Genomic DNA, 16194 nt, shown 5'->3' with positions numbered 1-16194 from the left:
ATGATGATGCAGGCCTTTGGAGTGGAAGATCTTATTTCTTTCCAGTTCTCATCTCCAAGGTGAATGGTAGAGGATTCTCTTCCTTCCAAGGACCAGATATTCCTACCAAGATTCTGTTTATATTGCTTGAAGTTGAACTCTCATTTATGGACTATTGCAGTCTAATCACTCTACATCAGGGATCTTTTAATTTATGGCATTTCTTCTTGTGATACACCAGTTTCACTGGTGAGGAGTATACATGACTCAAAAGTGGAGCAATCTGTCATGGGTGTGTCTTAAATATGCTATTCATATATCCCAAGGGCTTCCTTTGAGTTATTTCTGAAGGGTGCATTTGTGGATGATGCAATACCAGGTCAGTGTGGTATTTTAATTATGTGAGAGGAGGTATAATATAACATTTTTCCTGCACTTAAATGTATTTCCAATGAATTCTTACCTTCTCTCACTCTTCCCACTTTTGGTGTATTTCTCATTTTTTCTTGTTTTTACTTAATTTAAAAATGAAGTTTAGCTAAGGTGTACACAAGTTGCTAGAAGTTGTGTTGCACTCCTATTAGTGAAAGGATGCTATGCGTTCATTTGCATGCTACAAAACAGTTACCTTACGTGAAGGTAGGTGAGAGCATCTAGGCTGGTGGCAAGCAAATAGAGGACAGTATAAGCCAAGAAAAGCAACATGTGAGAAGGGGTAGGAATCTATCAATACCTTCTCAATGTGCAGAATTGTTAGCATTAAGAAACTAACATTTAAGAGAACAGTTTGTTGAAAATGTTAATATTTTGAGGTCATATTCTGGAACCAGCTTTATTTACATAATTTCCTCCTAGGTTTTTGAAAAACATCTCGACTTACCATCGTATGTGATAAGAAGTTTTGTGTCCAACTATCTTGTATCCTCATCATGTGATATATACAGGCAGACTGTGGAGCATATGCTGTAATGTATTTAGCTATACTTATATTGAGGTTAATTTGGACATCGCATAGAATGATGTACAAAAATATTAGCTATTACAGTTGGCCTAGTCCATGATAACGTATATTGAAATAATATCTCTTTAAAGGTAACCGAGCATACTATTAATATTAATTTCTGACCAGAGCAACCTGTGTAATTGGAGCAAAACTAAAAATCAACCTGATGGAAGCACAGCAAAATACTAGCCATTAAATTTAATCTAGCATAGAATGAGGTGTGAGGTACTGGCTGTTACAATCTTGTATATAGTGTATCATACATGTATAGAATGAGGTGTGAGGTGCTAACCGTTACAATCTTGTATATAGTGTGTCATACATGTATAGAATGAGGTGTGAGGTGCTAGCTGTCACAATCTTGTATATAGTGTATCATACATGTATAGAATGAGGTGTGAGGTGCTAACTGTTACAATCTTGTATATAGTGTGTCATACATGTATAGAATGAGGTGTGAGGTGCTAACTGTTACAATCTTGTATATAGTGCATCATACATGTATAGAATGAGGTGTGAGGTGCTAGCTGTCACAATCTTGTATATAGTGTATCATACATGTAGAGAATGAGGTGTGAGGTGCTAAATGTTACCATCTTGTATATAGTGTATCATACATGTATAGAATGAGGTGTGAGGTGCTGTTACAATCTTGTATATAGTGTATCATACATGTATAGAATGAGGTGTAAAGTACAAGCTGTCACAATCTTGTATATAGTGTATCATACATGTATAGAATGAGGTGTGAGGTGCTAAATGTTACAATCTTGTATATAGTGTATCATACATGTATAGAATGACGTGTGAGGTGCTAAATGTTACAATCTTGTATATAGTGTATCATACATGTATAGAATGAGGTGTGAGGTGCTAAATGTTACAATCTTGTATATAGTGTGTCATACATGTATCAAATGAGGTGTGACGTGCTAACTGTTACCATCTTGTATAAAGTGTATCATACATGTATGGAATGAGGTGTGAGGTGCTAACTGTTACAATCTTGTATATAGTGTGTCATACATGTATCAAATGAGATGAGGTACTAACTGTTACAATCTTGTATATAGTGTATCATACATGCATAGAATGAGGTGTGAGGTGCTAACTGTTACAATCTTGTATATAGTGTATCATACATGCATAGAATGAGGTGTGAGGTGCTAACTGTTACAATCTTGTATATAGTGTATCATACATGTATAGAATGAGGTGTAAGGTACTAACTGTTACCATCTTGTATATAGTGTCATACATGTATCAAATGAGATGTGAGGTACTAACTGTTACAATCTTGTATATAGTGTGTCATACATGTATGGAATGAGGTGTGAGGTACTAGCTGTTACAATTTTGTATATAGTGTATCATACATGTATCAAATGAGGTGTGAGGTGCTAACTGTTACCATCTTGTATATAGTGTGTCATACATATATCAAATGAGGTGTGAGGTGCTAACTGTTACAATCTTGTATATAGTGTGTCATACATGTATAGAATGAGGTGTGAGGTATGAGGTACTAACTGTTACAATCTTGTATGTAGTGTGTCATACAGTGGAATGAGGTGTGAGGTACTAACTGTTACAATCTTGTATGTAGTGTATCATACATGTATAGAATGAGGTGTGAGGTGCTAACTGTTACCATCTTGTATATAGTGTGTCATACATGCATAGAATGAGGTGTGAGGTGCTAACTGTTACCATCTTGTATATAGTGTGTCATACATGCATAGAATGAGGTGTGAGGTGCTAACTGTTACAATCTTGTATATAGTGTATCATACATGCATAGAATGAGGTGTGAGGTGCTAACTGTTACAATCTTGTATATAGTGTGTCATACATGTTTTATCATTTATAAGTTATTTCTTGGTTTTCAGCAGTTACTTTATCCAATGCAAAATTCATATGAAACTGCTGGATGTGTACTATCTGATTAGAATATTTACTGTGGTTATAAGATTAATTTAAACATTTTAAAACATCTTGTGCACATAGAATATTGGTGTAAATAATCATGATTTAGTTTGTGTGTACAGTAAACCCACATTAATCAGGAATATCGGTGTAAATAATCATGATTTAGTTTGTGTGTACAGTAAACCCACATTAATCAGGAATATCGGTGTAAATAATCATGATTTAGTTTGTGTGTACAGTAAGCTCACATTAATCAGAAATATCGGTGTAAATAATCATGATTTAGTTTGTGTGTACAGTAAACTCACATTAATCAGGAATATTGGTGTAAATTATCATGATTTAGTTTGTGTGTACAGTAAACTCACATTAATCAGGAATATTGGTGTAAATAATCATGATTTAGTTTGTGTGTACAGCAAACCCACATTAATCAGGAATATCGGTGTAAATAATCATGATTTAGTTTGTGTGTACAGTAAACCTACATTAATCAGGAATATTGGTGTAAATAATCATGATTTAGTTTGTGTGTACAGTGAACCCACATTAATCAGGAATATCGGTGTAAATAATCATGATTTAGTTTGTGTGTACAGTAAACCCACATTAATCAGGAATATCGGTGTAAATAATCATAATTTAGTTTGTGTGTACAGTAAACCCACATTAATCAGGAATATCGGTGTAAATAATCATGATTTAGTTTGTGTGTACAGTAAACCCACATTAATCAGGAATATCGGTGTAAATAATCATGATTTAGTTTGTGTGTACAGTAAGCTCACATTAATTAGGAATATCGGTGTAAATAATCATGATTTAGTTTGTGTGTACAGTAAACCCACATTAATCAGGAATATCGGTGTAAATAATCATGATTTAGTTTGTGTGTACAGTAAACCCACATTAATCAGGAATATCGGTGTAAATAATCATGATTTAGTTTGTGTGTACAGTAAACCCACATTAATCAGGAATATCGGTGTAAATAATCATAATTTAGTTTGTGTGTACAGTAAACCCACATTAATCAGGAATATCGGTGTAAATAATCATGATTTAGTTTGTGTGTACAGTAAACCCACATTAATCAGGAATATCGGTGTAAATAATCATGATTTAGTTTGTGTGTACAGTAAGCTCACATTAATCAGGAATATCGGTGTAAATAATCATGATTTAGTTTGTGTGTACAGTAAACTCACATTAATCAGGAATATCGGTGTAAATTATCATGATTTAGTTTGTGTGTACAGTAAACTCACATTAATCAGGAATATTGGTGTAAATAATCATGATTTAGTTTGTGTGTACAGCAAACCCACATTAATCAGGAATATCGGTGTAAATAATCATGATTTAGTTTGTGTGTACAGTAAACCCACATTAATCAGGAATATTGGTGTAAATAATCATGATTTAGTTTGTGTGTACAGTGAACCCACATTAATCAGGAATATCGGTGTAAATAATCATGATTTAGTTTGTGTGTACAGTAAACCCACATTAATCAGGAATATTGGTGTAAATAATCATGATTTAGTTTGTGTGTACCGTAAACCCACATTAATCAGGAATATCGGTGTAAATAATCATGATTTAGTTTGTGTGTACAGTGAACCCACATTAATCAGGAATATCGGTGTAAATAATCATGATTTAGTTTGTGTGTGCAGTAAACCCACATTAATCAGGAATATCGGTGTAAATAATCATGATTTAGTTTGTGTGTACAGTAAACTCACATTAATCAGGAGTTCAACAGTCCAGTGATTGTTTTATGTAGATAAGTCTTCACAATCTTCGTCACTAACTTGTATAGTTATCTTCACCACTGAAGATCAATCAAGGATAGTCATCTGTTTGTGTGTCTGTCAGTAAGATTTCATGGAAACACCTGAATGGATTTGGATGAAAGTTGCTGTATGTTTGATCTGTGGCTCAAGTTAGAAGTGATTAGTTATTGGAGGGTACTATTTTTCTCTATAACTCAATCATAAATGATTGGATTTTGATGAACTTGTGTAGAATATTATTTTTCATTGCTGTGCCACAAATGGACTGTGTCCATTGATAATGATGGACATGAGAGATACATTTGTGTATTTTTTGAAGGTTGAATGTGATCACCAATGCATTGTAGTGGTATGTTCTCTACACAGTACCCCTCTACTTTCATTGTGAATCTGAACAGCTGTTTCACATAACAAATAAGTGTTTCTGATTGTAAAGCCTTACATGAAAGTATAGGTCAATCACACCAGAAAACAAGGTGATAATTACTGTCCTAAAGTCACCTGCACTGACAGTGAGTTCCATTCTACAACAGTGTTTCAGAACAGCTTCTGTCACAATGGGTACTGGTTATGACACTTGTCTGAAAGAGTTTAACAGCAGCAGTGTAAATATAAGATGTGACAAGTACGTTGTGCCATCAGAGTGATCTGTGCCAGATTCAGGTCTAGTCATGTTAATCCAAACAAAAATGTATAGACATTTCAGCATCGTTAATATGTAATGTTTGTTAGTACCTCAAAACAGTTGTTGATATTGTGTCTTTTACATTCTATAACACAGTTACTGTTTTGAACAAAACAATGATTTATGTGAAGATAATAACGTGTGTCACTCTTATGAAATTTGTACAATCATTGACAATTTTGAAAAATTGTTGCAACATTTGGAAAGTAAAATCTGTTGCTTTAAGTGCAAATGTTTTGACAATTGTAAAGAAACACTTCATTACAAATATGTGAGGCTAATAAGGTTTCAGTGTATATATATTTAGACACACAACAATGTCTGAAAACAATGTTGCTGTCAAAACTCTCTTGGGTAGCTTCCTCCTGTAAAGAATCCTTATAAGAACACTGCTACATTTATTTTTGAAAAAGATTCATAAATCAAATTTTACTGTATAAACTCTAAATAATGTGTTTTGCAAACTTACCCATAGAGTGAAAATAATTTTTAAAATAGATTTTAAGAAATTACCGATTATTTTCATTTCATATTTATATGTTGGTGTTGAGTATTTCTCACATCAATTAATAATTGTGTTTTTTTTTTGGATATTGATTGATGAATCCACTGATTTCCAGGGTTGAAGGTGAAGCTTTATGTCAGTGGGCAAGATGGTGGTTGCCAGAGATTTTAACAAACCTAATGGGAAGCTGTAGGTAAAGTGGATATTGTAAACATTGAGTTAAATATATGTGCATGTTAAAGAAAATTTAGTAGATGTAGGAGTTACAGAAATGAAATTTACTTTGTATTTAAGTTTTATTTTGTTTTGATAGCTTTTATATTAAGTTGAAAGAAGTAAACTTTTATTTATGACTATTGAAAGATATAGTGTAGCATTAGACTGCCTTATAACTACATGTCAAACTAAGTGGAGTTGTGTCAAGTTTATTACTAGTTTTCACAATAATTAATGTAAATGAATCAAAAATGTTTTTACATTTAACTGAAATACCCACTTCAAGATTTGTACAGTTTTTGTGTGAAAACTAAGAAGCAAATACTACCAATATATTTTTTAGGGTTAAACAACAAGGTGTTGTCAATCACTTGTTGCCATGGACTCTGAAAGTCCTACCTGCATCGTACAGTTTACTGAAGGAAGGAGTGAAAGGCCAGAGTTTGTATGCTGAAGTTACACTTGCTCGAATTGCAAGACAGAGTGGAGTTTGTTCATTTAATGATATTGTAAGTTAGTTTTATAAAATGCTGCTAGGAAACAATCAGTACATATTAAATTCAAAGTTCTAATGTTCTTAAAGTAGTTAATGTTCATATCAGTGGAGGGAAAGAGAAACTCGCACGTACATTTTTCTCACTTCATTTACAAACTTTTAGCATGAGTTTTCCTTTACGCTTGTATAATAATGTTTCTAATTACACGTTAGATCCACAGTGCTTTCTTCTGAATAATACCTGAGTGGGTTCATTACATTTTTTTTAAAGTTTTGCTAATCTATTTTTATTCACACGGTTCAGTGTTTTTTTTCAACTGTTTTAAATCCATGGAACTTTTCTGACATAAAATTTGTATTACAAAACAGGATTTATTACATAAAATATTACTGCAGTAATTGCAGACAGGATACTTGTGTTTAATGCATCTATATACCCTCACATGTACGTGCAAGACATGGAAACTTGTATTTAATGTATCTATATACCCACACATGTACGTGCAAGACATGGAAACTTGTGTTTAATGTATCTATATACCCACACATGTACGTGCAAGACATGGAAACTTGTGTTTAATGTATCTATATACCCTCATATGGAAAAGTTCCCAAAACAATTACTTGGCCACGTGCACACACAAATAATAAATGCTTACAAGACTAAAGCAACTGTTTGTGCCTAGTCTTGCTCACTAATTTAAAACAGTGATTGTGTTGTGTCATTATGAAACTTGATCTACTAATAAAGATACATGATGTAGTTGGAGTACAATTATGCAATGAGAATGTATTTATACAGCGAATGAGTGGAACTCTTGTATTCTGTGGGACTCCAGTATCTTACGGAACCATGGTTGGAAAGCACTGACAGTTAATAACACTGTCACAAAAAGTTTGTGATTTTAATATGAAGGAAAATCATTTTTAGAAAGTAGGAAGCCATTCATCTCTATCCAGAGTTCACTCATGATATCTGAAAAGAATAATTGGATTTTAAACAGTTATTTATGAATAAATCTTTCAGTTTGTTTGTGTAGAGGAAAATCTTATGATTACACGTACATTACCTTGATTATACAATTATTTATGTATAAATTTGAATATGTTTGTTAAAAACTTGTGTGTAGAACTTAAACAGGAAATATAGCAGTTAAAATATTGTGTTAACAGTAACTGGTGTTTTTCATGGCACACTGTTGTTTTGTTTCTGTGTATGTGTTTCTTTTAACTGAGTTTATTAATAGGGTTGTTTACTAGTCTAGTTACTTTATAATGTAGTGAAATGATCCATTTATTGTCATGTTTGATCAATGACCTTTGGACTAAACCAGAAAATTGTTTCAAATAATAACTGACTTATTTATATTTATCATAAACTATTACAAATAGACTTTATGTTTATAGTGACTGGCTTGTATAAATAGTATTCTTATTGCTGGTTTGTTTGTCATACGGTATCCCTACATTTTTGGCATTGAATGTGGTGGACTTAGTGTGATTGAAATACTGTTACACATTCACATTGTTACTGAAAAATCCTTAGGATGTGAGTGAAAAAGGTAGTGTTAAATAATACAAGTGTATATATCTCATGACAAATATAATTTATTTTAGTTATGCTTTGCTGTACATTAACCATACAGTAATGTGTCTATACATCACTGTTATTGATTATTTAATTTTGTGACATGGATGCTACCTCATAATAAGACAACTTATTTCTATTATAAAATAAATGGATGTCTGTATAAACATCAAATAACTGGAACTAGAAAGCTTGTGTACATTATGAAGCAGTAAACACACACTGAAAATCTGATATTTCAGTCACAAGATCTTGTTCTGAAGTCACTAGCCCATATTGATGAAAATGTTCGCATTGAAGCAGTAATGTTAGTATGTACATCACAGAAGAAGTCTGGTAAGTTCTCAACCAACATATTTGCCTTTTTATATGTTTTTGTACCACTGATTATATATAACTGTCTGTTTCACATTTTGTTTATCATTTTCCTATATATAACTATGTCTGTTTCACATTTTGTTTATCATTTTCCTATATATAACTGTCTGATTCACATTTTGTTTATCATTTTCCTATATATAACTATGTCTGTTTCACATTTTGTTTATCATTTTCCTATATATAACTGTCTGTTTCACATTTTGTTTATCATTTTCCTATATATAACTGTCTGTTTCACATTTTGTTTATCATTTTCCTATATATAACTATGTCTGTTTCACATTTTGTTTATCATTTTCCTATATATAACTATGTCTGTTTCACATTTTGTTTATCATTTTCCTGTATATAACTGTCTGTTTCACATTTTGTTTATCATTTTCCTATATATAACTATGTCTGTTTCACATTTTATCATTTTCCTATATATAACTGTCTGTTTCACATTTTGTTTATCATTTTCCTATATATAACTGTCTGTTTCACATTTTGTTTATCATTTTCCTATATATAACTGTCTGTTTCACATTTTGTTTATCATTTTCCTATATATAACTGTCTGTTTCACATTTTGTTTATCATTTTCCTATATATAACTGTCTGTTTCACATTTTGTTTATCATTTTCCTATATATAACTATGTCTGTTTCACATTTTGTTTATCATTTTCCTGTATATAACTGTCTGTTTCACATTTTGTTTATCATTTTCCTGTATATAACTATGTCTGTTTCACATTTTCTTTATCATTTTCCTATATATAACTGTCTGTTTCACATTTTGTTTATCATTTTCCTATATATAACTGTCTGTTTCACATTTTGTTTATCATTTTCCTGTATATAACTGTCTGTTTCACATTTTGTTTATCATTTTCCTATATATAACTGTCTGTTTCACATTTTGTTTATCATTTTCCTGTATATAACTATGTCTGTTTCACATTTTGTTTATCATTTTCCTATATATAACTATGTCTGTTTCACATTTTGTTTATCATTTTCCTGTATATAACTGTCTGTTTCACATTTTGTTTATCATTTTCCTGTATATAACTATGTCTGTTTCACATTTTGTTTATCATTTTCCTGTATATAACTGTCTGTTTCACCTTTTGTTTATCATTTTCCTATATATAACTGTCTGTTTCACATTTTGTTTATCATTTTCCTATATATAACTATGTCTGTTTCACATTTTGTTTATCATTTTCCTATATATAACTGTCTGTTTCACATTTTGTTTATCATTTTCCTATATATAACTGTCTGTTTCACATTTTGTTTATCATTTTCCTGTATATAACTATGTCTGTTTCACATTTTGTTTATCATTTTCCTATATATAACTATGTCTGTTTCACATTTTATCATTTTCCTATATATAACTGTCTGTTTCACATTTTGTTTATCATTTTCCTATATATAACTATGTCTGTTTCACATTTTGTTTATCATTTTCCTATATATAACTATGTCTGTTTCACATTTTGTTTATCATTTTCCTATATATAACTGTCTGTTTCACATTTTGTTTATCATTTTCCTATATATAACTGTCTGTTTCACATTTTGTTTATCATTTTCCTATATATAACTATGTCTGTTTCACATTTTGTTTATCATTTTCCTATATATAACTGTCTGATTCACATTTTGTTTATCATTTTCCTATATATAACTATGTCTGTTTCACATTTTGTTTATCATTTTCCTATATATAACTGTCTGTTTCACATTTTGTTTATCATTTTCCTATATATAACTGTCTGTTTCACATTTTGTTTATCATTTTCCTGTATATAACTGTCTGTTTCACATTTTGTTTATCATTTTCCTATATATAACTGTCTGTTTCACATTTTGTTTATCATTTTCCTGTATATAACTATGTCTGTTTCACATTTTGTTTATCATTTTCCTATATATAACTATGTCTGTTTCACATTTTGTTTATCATTTTCCTGTATATAACTGTCTGTTTCACATTTTGTTTATCATTTTCCTGTATATAACTATGTCTGTTTCACATTTTGTTTATCATTTTCCTGTATATAACTGTCTGTTTCACATTTTGTTTATCATTTTCCTGTATATAACTGTCTGTTTCACATTTTGTTTATCATTTTCCTGTATATAACTGTCTGTTTCACATTTTGTTTATCATTTTCCTGTATATAACTATGTCTGTTTCACATTTTGTTTATCATTTTCCTATATATAACTATGTCTGTTTCACATTTTGTTTATCATTTTCCTATATTTGTGATTGATATTGAAAGTAAAACAAGTTACTTTTTCACTTATTGAAGTATTATTCTATACAGTTGTTTTTCTACAGACTTACAAAAGTGGTATTCTATACAGTTGTTTTTCTGTAGACTTACAAAAGTGGTATTGTATACAGTTGTTTTTCTGTAGATTTACAAAAGTGGTATTCTATACAGTTGTTTTTCTGTAGACTTACAAAAGTGTATTCTATGCAGTTGTTTTTCTGTAGACTTACAAAAGTGTATTCTATACAGTTGTTTTTCTGTAGACTTGCAAAAGTGGTATTCTATAAAGTTGTTTTTCTACAGACTTACAAAAGTGGTATTCTATACAGTTGTTTTTCTGTAGACTTACAAAAGTGTATTCTATACAGTTGTTTTTCTGTAGACTTACAAAAGTGGTATTCTATACAGTTGTTTTTCTACAGACTTAGAAAAGTGGTATTCTATACAGTTGTTTTTCTGTAGACTTACAAAAGTGTATTCTATACAGTTGTTTTTCTGTAGACTTACAAAAGTGGTATTGTATACAGTTGTTTTTCTCTAGATTTACAAAAGTGGTATTCTATACAGTTGTTTTTCTGTAGACTTACAAAAGTGTATTCTATACAGTTGTTTTTCTGTAGACTTACAAAAGTGGTATTGTATACAGTTGTTTTTCTGTAGACTTGCAAAAGTGGTATTCTATAAAGTTGTTTTTCTACAGACTTACAAAAGTGGTATTCTATACAGTTGTTTTTCTGTAGACTTACAAAAGTGTATTCTATACAGTTGTTTTTCTGTAGACTTACAAAAGTGGTATTCTATACAGTTGTTTTTCTACAGACTTACAAAAGTGGTATTCTATACAGTTGTTTTTCTGTAGACTTACAAAAGTGGTATTGTATACAGTTGTTTTTCTGTAGATTTACAAAAGTGGTATTCTATACAGTTGTTTTTCTGTAGACTTACAAAAGTGTATTCTATACAGTTGTTTTTCTGTAGACTTACAAAAGTGGTATTGTATACAGTTGTTTTTCTGTAGACTTACAAAAGTGGTATTCTATACACTTGTTTTTCTGTAGACGTACAAAAGTGGTATTCTATAAAGTTGTTTTTCTACAGACTTACAAAAGTGGTATTCTATACAATTGATTTTCTGTAGACTTACAAAAGTGGTATTCTATACAATTGATTTTCTGTAGACTTACAAAAGTGGTATTCTATACACTTGTTTTTCTGTAGACTTACAAAAGTGGTACGGATTGTTGAAGTTTTACCAAAGTCACACTTTTCGTTTTTTCTCTTCGATGCTAGAGCTGCCTTCTCTGTTGGAGATTGAAAAACTGAAAGACTTCTTATCCGACAATCTTAATATAGATAGCGGCCCATTTCGCTGCCAGCTGTTCAAACACGTCACAACATTTCTTGTTCGTATCAGAGATGGAGCACTAAGTTTGCTAGGTTTTAAGAAACAAAATTCATTTACCAACATTCCACCAGTATTGTGGGAAAATATTTGTAAGTATATTTAATGACTGCTGAAAAGAAAAAAAATTATAGATTTATCACTTTTTAAATTTGGTAGTGCTTACTAAACTGTAGTACATATAAATATGATTAAAACAAGCAATTATAAACTTTAGGGATTTTTTTGAAGTTTTTTTTTCTTTTTATTTGCTTAACATTTTGGTTTTATGCCTTTACCATGAGTATACATTTTATTCTAATGCACACAGCAGGTATGTGTGTATTTAACTATGTATGTGGCCAAAATAATAAATACAAGGTGGCATCATTTCTTTGAATGGCACCACAAAGAAATATCCGTAAAAAATTTCTCACTTTATGTATTCAAGATTCAGACAGAAAAATAACATAATGTGCGACAACCACTTTGTTATCATGGAATACAGTTTTAAATAAAACTACACTTCTTGCAACAGAAACACAACTTTCATTAAGACTGTACTGAGGGTTTTATTATATCTTTATTGTTGTAGTTTGCAAATATACTACTAAAAATGTTTCTTAAAATTACTATATATATTTATTTTCAGTTCGAGGGTTCCAGGTTCGAATCCCCATCACACCACACATACTTACCCTTTCAGCTGTGGGGGCATTATAATGTTTGGTCAATCCCACTATTCGTTGGTAAAAGAGTATTCCAAGCTGGTTGGTAGTTATGACTAGCTGTCTACCCTCTAGTCTTACACTAGTACATTAGGTACAGCTAGTGCAGACAGCTCTCAAAATTCAAACCAAACCAAATACCATTCAAGCTGAAATAAAAACTTTCTTTGTTTGATTCAATTCATAAAGTTACACATGTTCAGCAATTTAATTGCTTGACAAGAGGCCTCAGGTCCTCCAGGACATGACACAGAGGGGTCAGTGTCAGAATCTGACTCCCTGCGTACTTCACGGGTCCCCTATCATTTGTCTCGGTATGGCCAGGTGGTTAATGCACTCGCCTCAAAATTTGAGGGTCACGGGTTTAAAATCCCATCGCACTAAACATGCTCGCCTTTTCAGCCATGAGAGTGTTATAATGTGACAATCAATCCCACTATTCATTGGTAAAAGAATAGCTCAAGAGTTGACGGTTTGGAGGTGATGACTAGCTGCCTTCTCTCTAGTCTTACGCTGCTATGTTAGGGACGGCTAGTGCAGATAGCTCTGAAGTAGCTTTGCACAAAATTCAAAACAAACCAATCCCACGTAATACTTCCCAGAAAAAATCATTTTTGTTTTCTTAGAAATGATTCACTTTTTCAAAATTTTTTCAGTGAGGTATGAATTACTAAGATTAGCAATTAGTAACACAAACAGTCACCCACAGGGTGGAATTTCTGCTGGTATTAACTATATCACTCCAGTTAATATTGTCTGTTATGGAAAATTAATGCTCTAAGTGAAGGCATAAAGTTGAAATGTTGAGTCAACAGAGATGTCTTTGATAGATTCTCAGGAACTAAAGGTAGTTTAATTTGTTTTTTAGTTTTATTGATGCTTTTATTTCTACTATCTGATGCTCAGTTATTGTAAGAATCTGGTTAAACATAAGCAATCATGATATGTCAGAAAAAATATTACAGTTAGAATAACTGAGTGTTATTGGAGGTGTATTCATAATGCTAGCCCCTTGGAGGTGGATTCTTGTACAAGGTTCTGTACTTTCAGTTTACTTCCTTTAGGATTTAAACATCTTCCCATATGGTCAGTTGGATGTTTCCAATGGGTGTTGTGGATGTAGTGTCTGATGCTGGTGTTTGGGTATAGTGCTCACAAAACCCTGGTGTTGCTGCAGTGTCCTTGTTTGGTATTGTAGTGCGTCCCCTTACAGGGCTCCATGGTAAGTGTGGATGGTAGGCACTAAAATGTATTGCCTTTATTATGGATATCCCGGTCACAAAAAAAAAAAAGCAGATTATCAGAAAATGACCCTGCATGGATTAATGGTCACTTTCACAGTCATTTACTGTACCTTGATTTCTAGTTATGCATTCCTTGTCCAAGAGACACTTAGGGCAGCTTTCTCCCTTTTTTATTCAAAAGGAATTAGAAGGGCTTGCTGGCTTCCCCAAGTCAGTAAATAAATTGTGTTCTGCAGACATTTTGGTGGAAACTTCTTCACCACAACATACTAAACTCCTCTTGAAATTGGAATCCATTGAGGATACACCCATTGAGATTACTCCCCCATGTAACTTTGAATTGTTCCAGAGGAGTTATAGTTGAGAGGGATTTAAATTAAGGACATTCCCAAGTTAAAGATCTTTCGTGATTTCTCGAGCCAAGGCATTTCTGGGGTGTGCTGAATCTCCACTCACAGACAGAATTATGATGGCTACTACTGTTCTGATACTGATGTTTACATCACTGTGTCCTCCTATCACAGTCAAAACAAGTTATCTGAACTGTAAGGTGCAGCCATACATTCCCAACCATCTCAGCTGTTTCCAGTGTCAACATTTCGATCACTCAAAGACATCATGTCATGGTTCTTTTACATGTGCTCATTGTGGTGGAAAGATTATGGTGCCTTCAAGCAGAGGAGAAAGAGGTGCAACATTTGAAGACTGTAAACAATATTTCCTTCCCAGAACCTCTGAAGTTACTGTCCCCCCCACTCCATCTCAGACATTTGCTGCTGCACTCTATTCCACTGTCATAGTGGGAGTGCAGACAGATATTTCTGTGCCTCCAACAGAGTTGTTTGTAAAACATCTGAAGAGTCTTTTGCCCTCCATAGTAAAAAGAGTTGATGAATCTACATCTACTTCCATCTCCATATCTGCCACTCCTTCCAATGACTGTCCAGGTTCACTTCCTTTGGCTTTGGTTGTTTCCTCAAGTCAATGCTCCTCTGCAGAACTAAGATGCAAAACAGTTATTCGTTAATAATCAGTGATGTCGAGAAACCCACTTGTTGAGAAATTTATATGCAAAAACGGCTCGTTTGGGTTGAGAAAATATTTTACATAGAAGAGCGAACAACGTTTCGACCTTCTTCGGTCATCGTCAGGTTCACAAAGAAAGAGGTAACTGACCGGAAGCTGACCACATGTTTGAAAGGGGTTGTGTAACTGAGTGTCGGAATGTAGAGGGCGGTGTTAGATGTTTGAATATATAATTTTATTTATTTTATTATATTAATATAGGTATAATGGCATTCCTTTATATTGGTTTATTTTGGGTTTAAGTTGTTGTATAAGTAAGGCTTCTTTAATTTTGCGTTTGTTTATGTTTCTTTATTTAGTATTTGAGTGTTTTCTATGGTTATGTTGTGTTTATTTGACTTGCAGTGTTCCGAAAACGTGTGAAGGTGACATTTTATGTTCTTTGAATCTGGTTTCCATTTTTCTACTTGTTTCTCCAATATAGAAGTCGTGGCAGTTATCACATTGTATTTTGTAAATAATGTTGGTGTGGTGTTTGTCAGTGTAGTTTTTACATAGTATAGACCTCAGTTTTGTGCCTGGTTTTTTGAATAAATTTGGTATTAACTGGAATGTCATATTTTGTTATTATAGTTTTATGGCTGTGTTTATTTGGTTTCTTAGTATGTTGAGTTTTTGTTTTGTTTCATGTGCTGAGTCCCAAGGAATGTATAGTCCAGTATGGGTGATTTTTCAGTTTTGAATTGTGTGTCGGTTCTTGTAATTTTGAGGTTAAGAAATGATATTTGATTGCTTTCTTCCTGTTCACATGTGAAGTTAATGTTGGGATGTATAGAGTTAATGTGATTGAAAAAATTTTAAGTATGTGTTCTGTAGATTTGAATCCCGCCAACCGTGTCATCTACATATCTGTACCAGTATAGTGGTGGATGTAATGCTGTGTTAATTGCTTGTGTTTC

The 16194-nt window shown here is 32.2% G+C and overlaps 1 protein-coding gene across 4 annotated transcripts in view; it reads left to right on the top strand.

Annotated features, from left to right (window-relative positions):
• Positions 1-16194, top strand: part of LOC143226789 (tRNA (32-2'-O)-methyltransferase regulator THADA-like) — a 69252-nt gene that overhangs the window by 9001 nt on the left and 44057 nt on the right. For all 4 annotated transcript variants that reach the window (XM_076458200.1, XM_076458202.1, XM_076458201.1 and 1 more), the window contains 5 exons: positions 835-944; positions 6016-6093; positions 6460-6625; positions 8443-8536; positions 12147-12350. In XM_076458200.1, the coding sequence (XP_076314315.1) occupies positions 835-944; positions 6016-6093; positions 6460-6625; positions 8443-8536; positions 12147-12350 (652 nt within the window). The remainder of the gene's footprint in view (positions 1-834; positions 945-6015; positions 6094-6459; positions 6626-8442; positions 8537-12146; positions 12351-16194) is intronic.

This window comes from Tachypleus tridentatus, chromosome 9, assembly GCF_004210375.1.
Source record: "Tachypleus tridentatus isolate NWPU-2018 chromosome 9, ASM421037v1, whole genome shotgun sequence".
Classification (NCBI taxonomy): domain Eukaryota; kingdom Metazoa; phylum Arthropoda; class Merostomata; order Xiphosura; family Limulidae; genus Tachypleus; species Tachypleus tridentatus.
The sequence above is the reverse complement of the archived record's forward strand: the minus strand, read 5'-3'. Positions and strand labels throughout refer to the sequence as shown.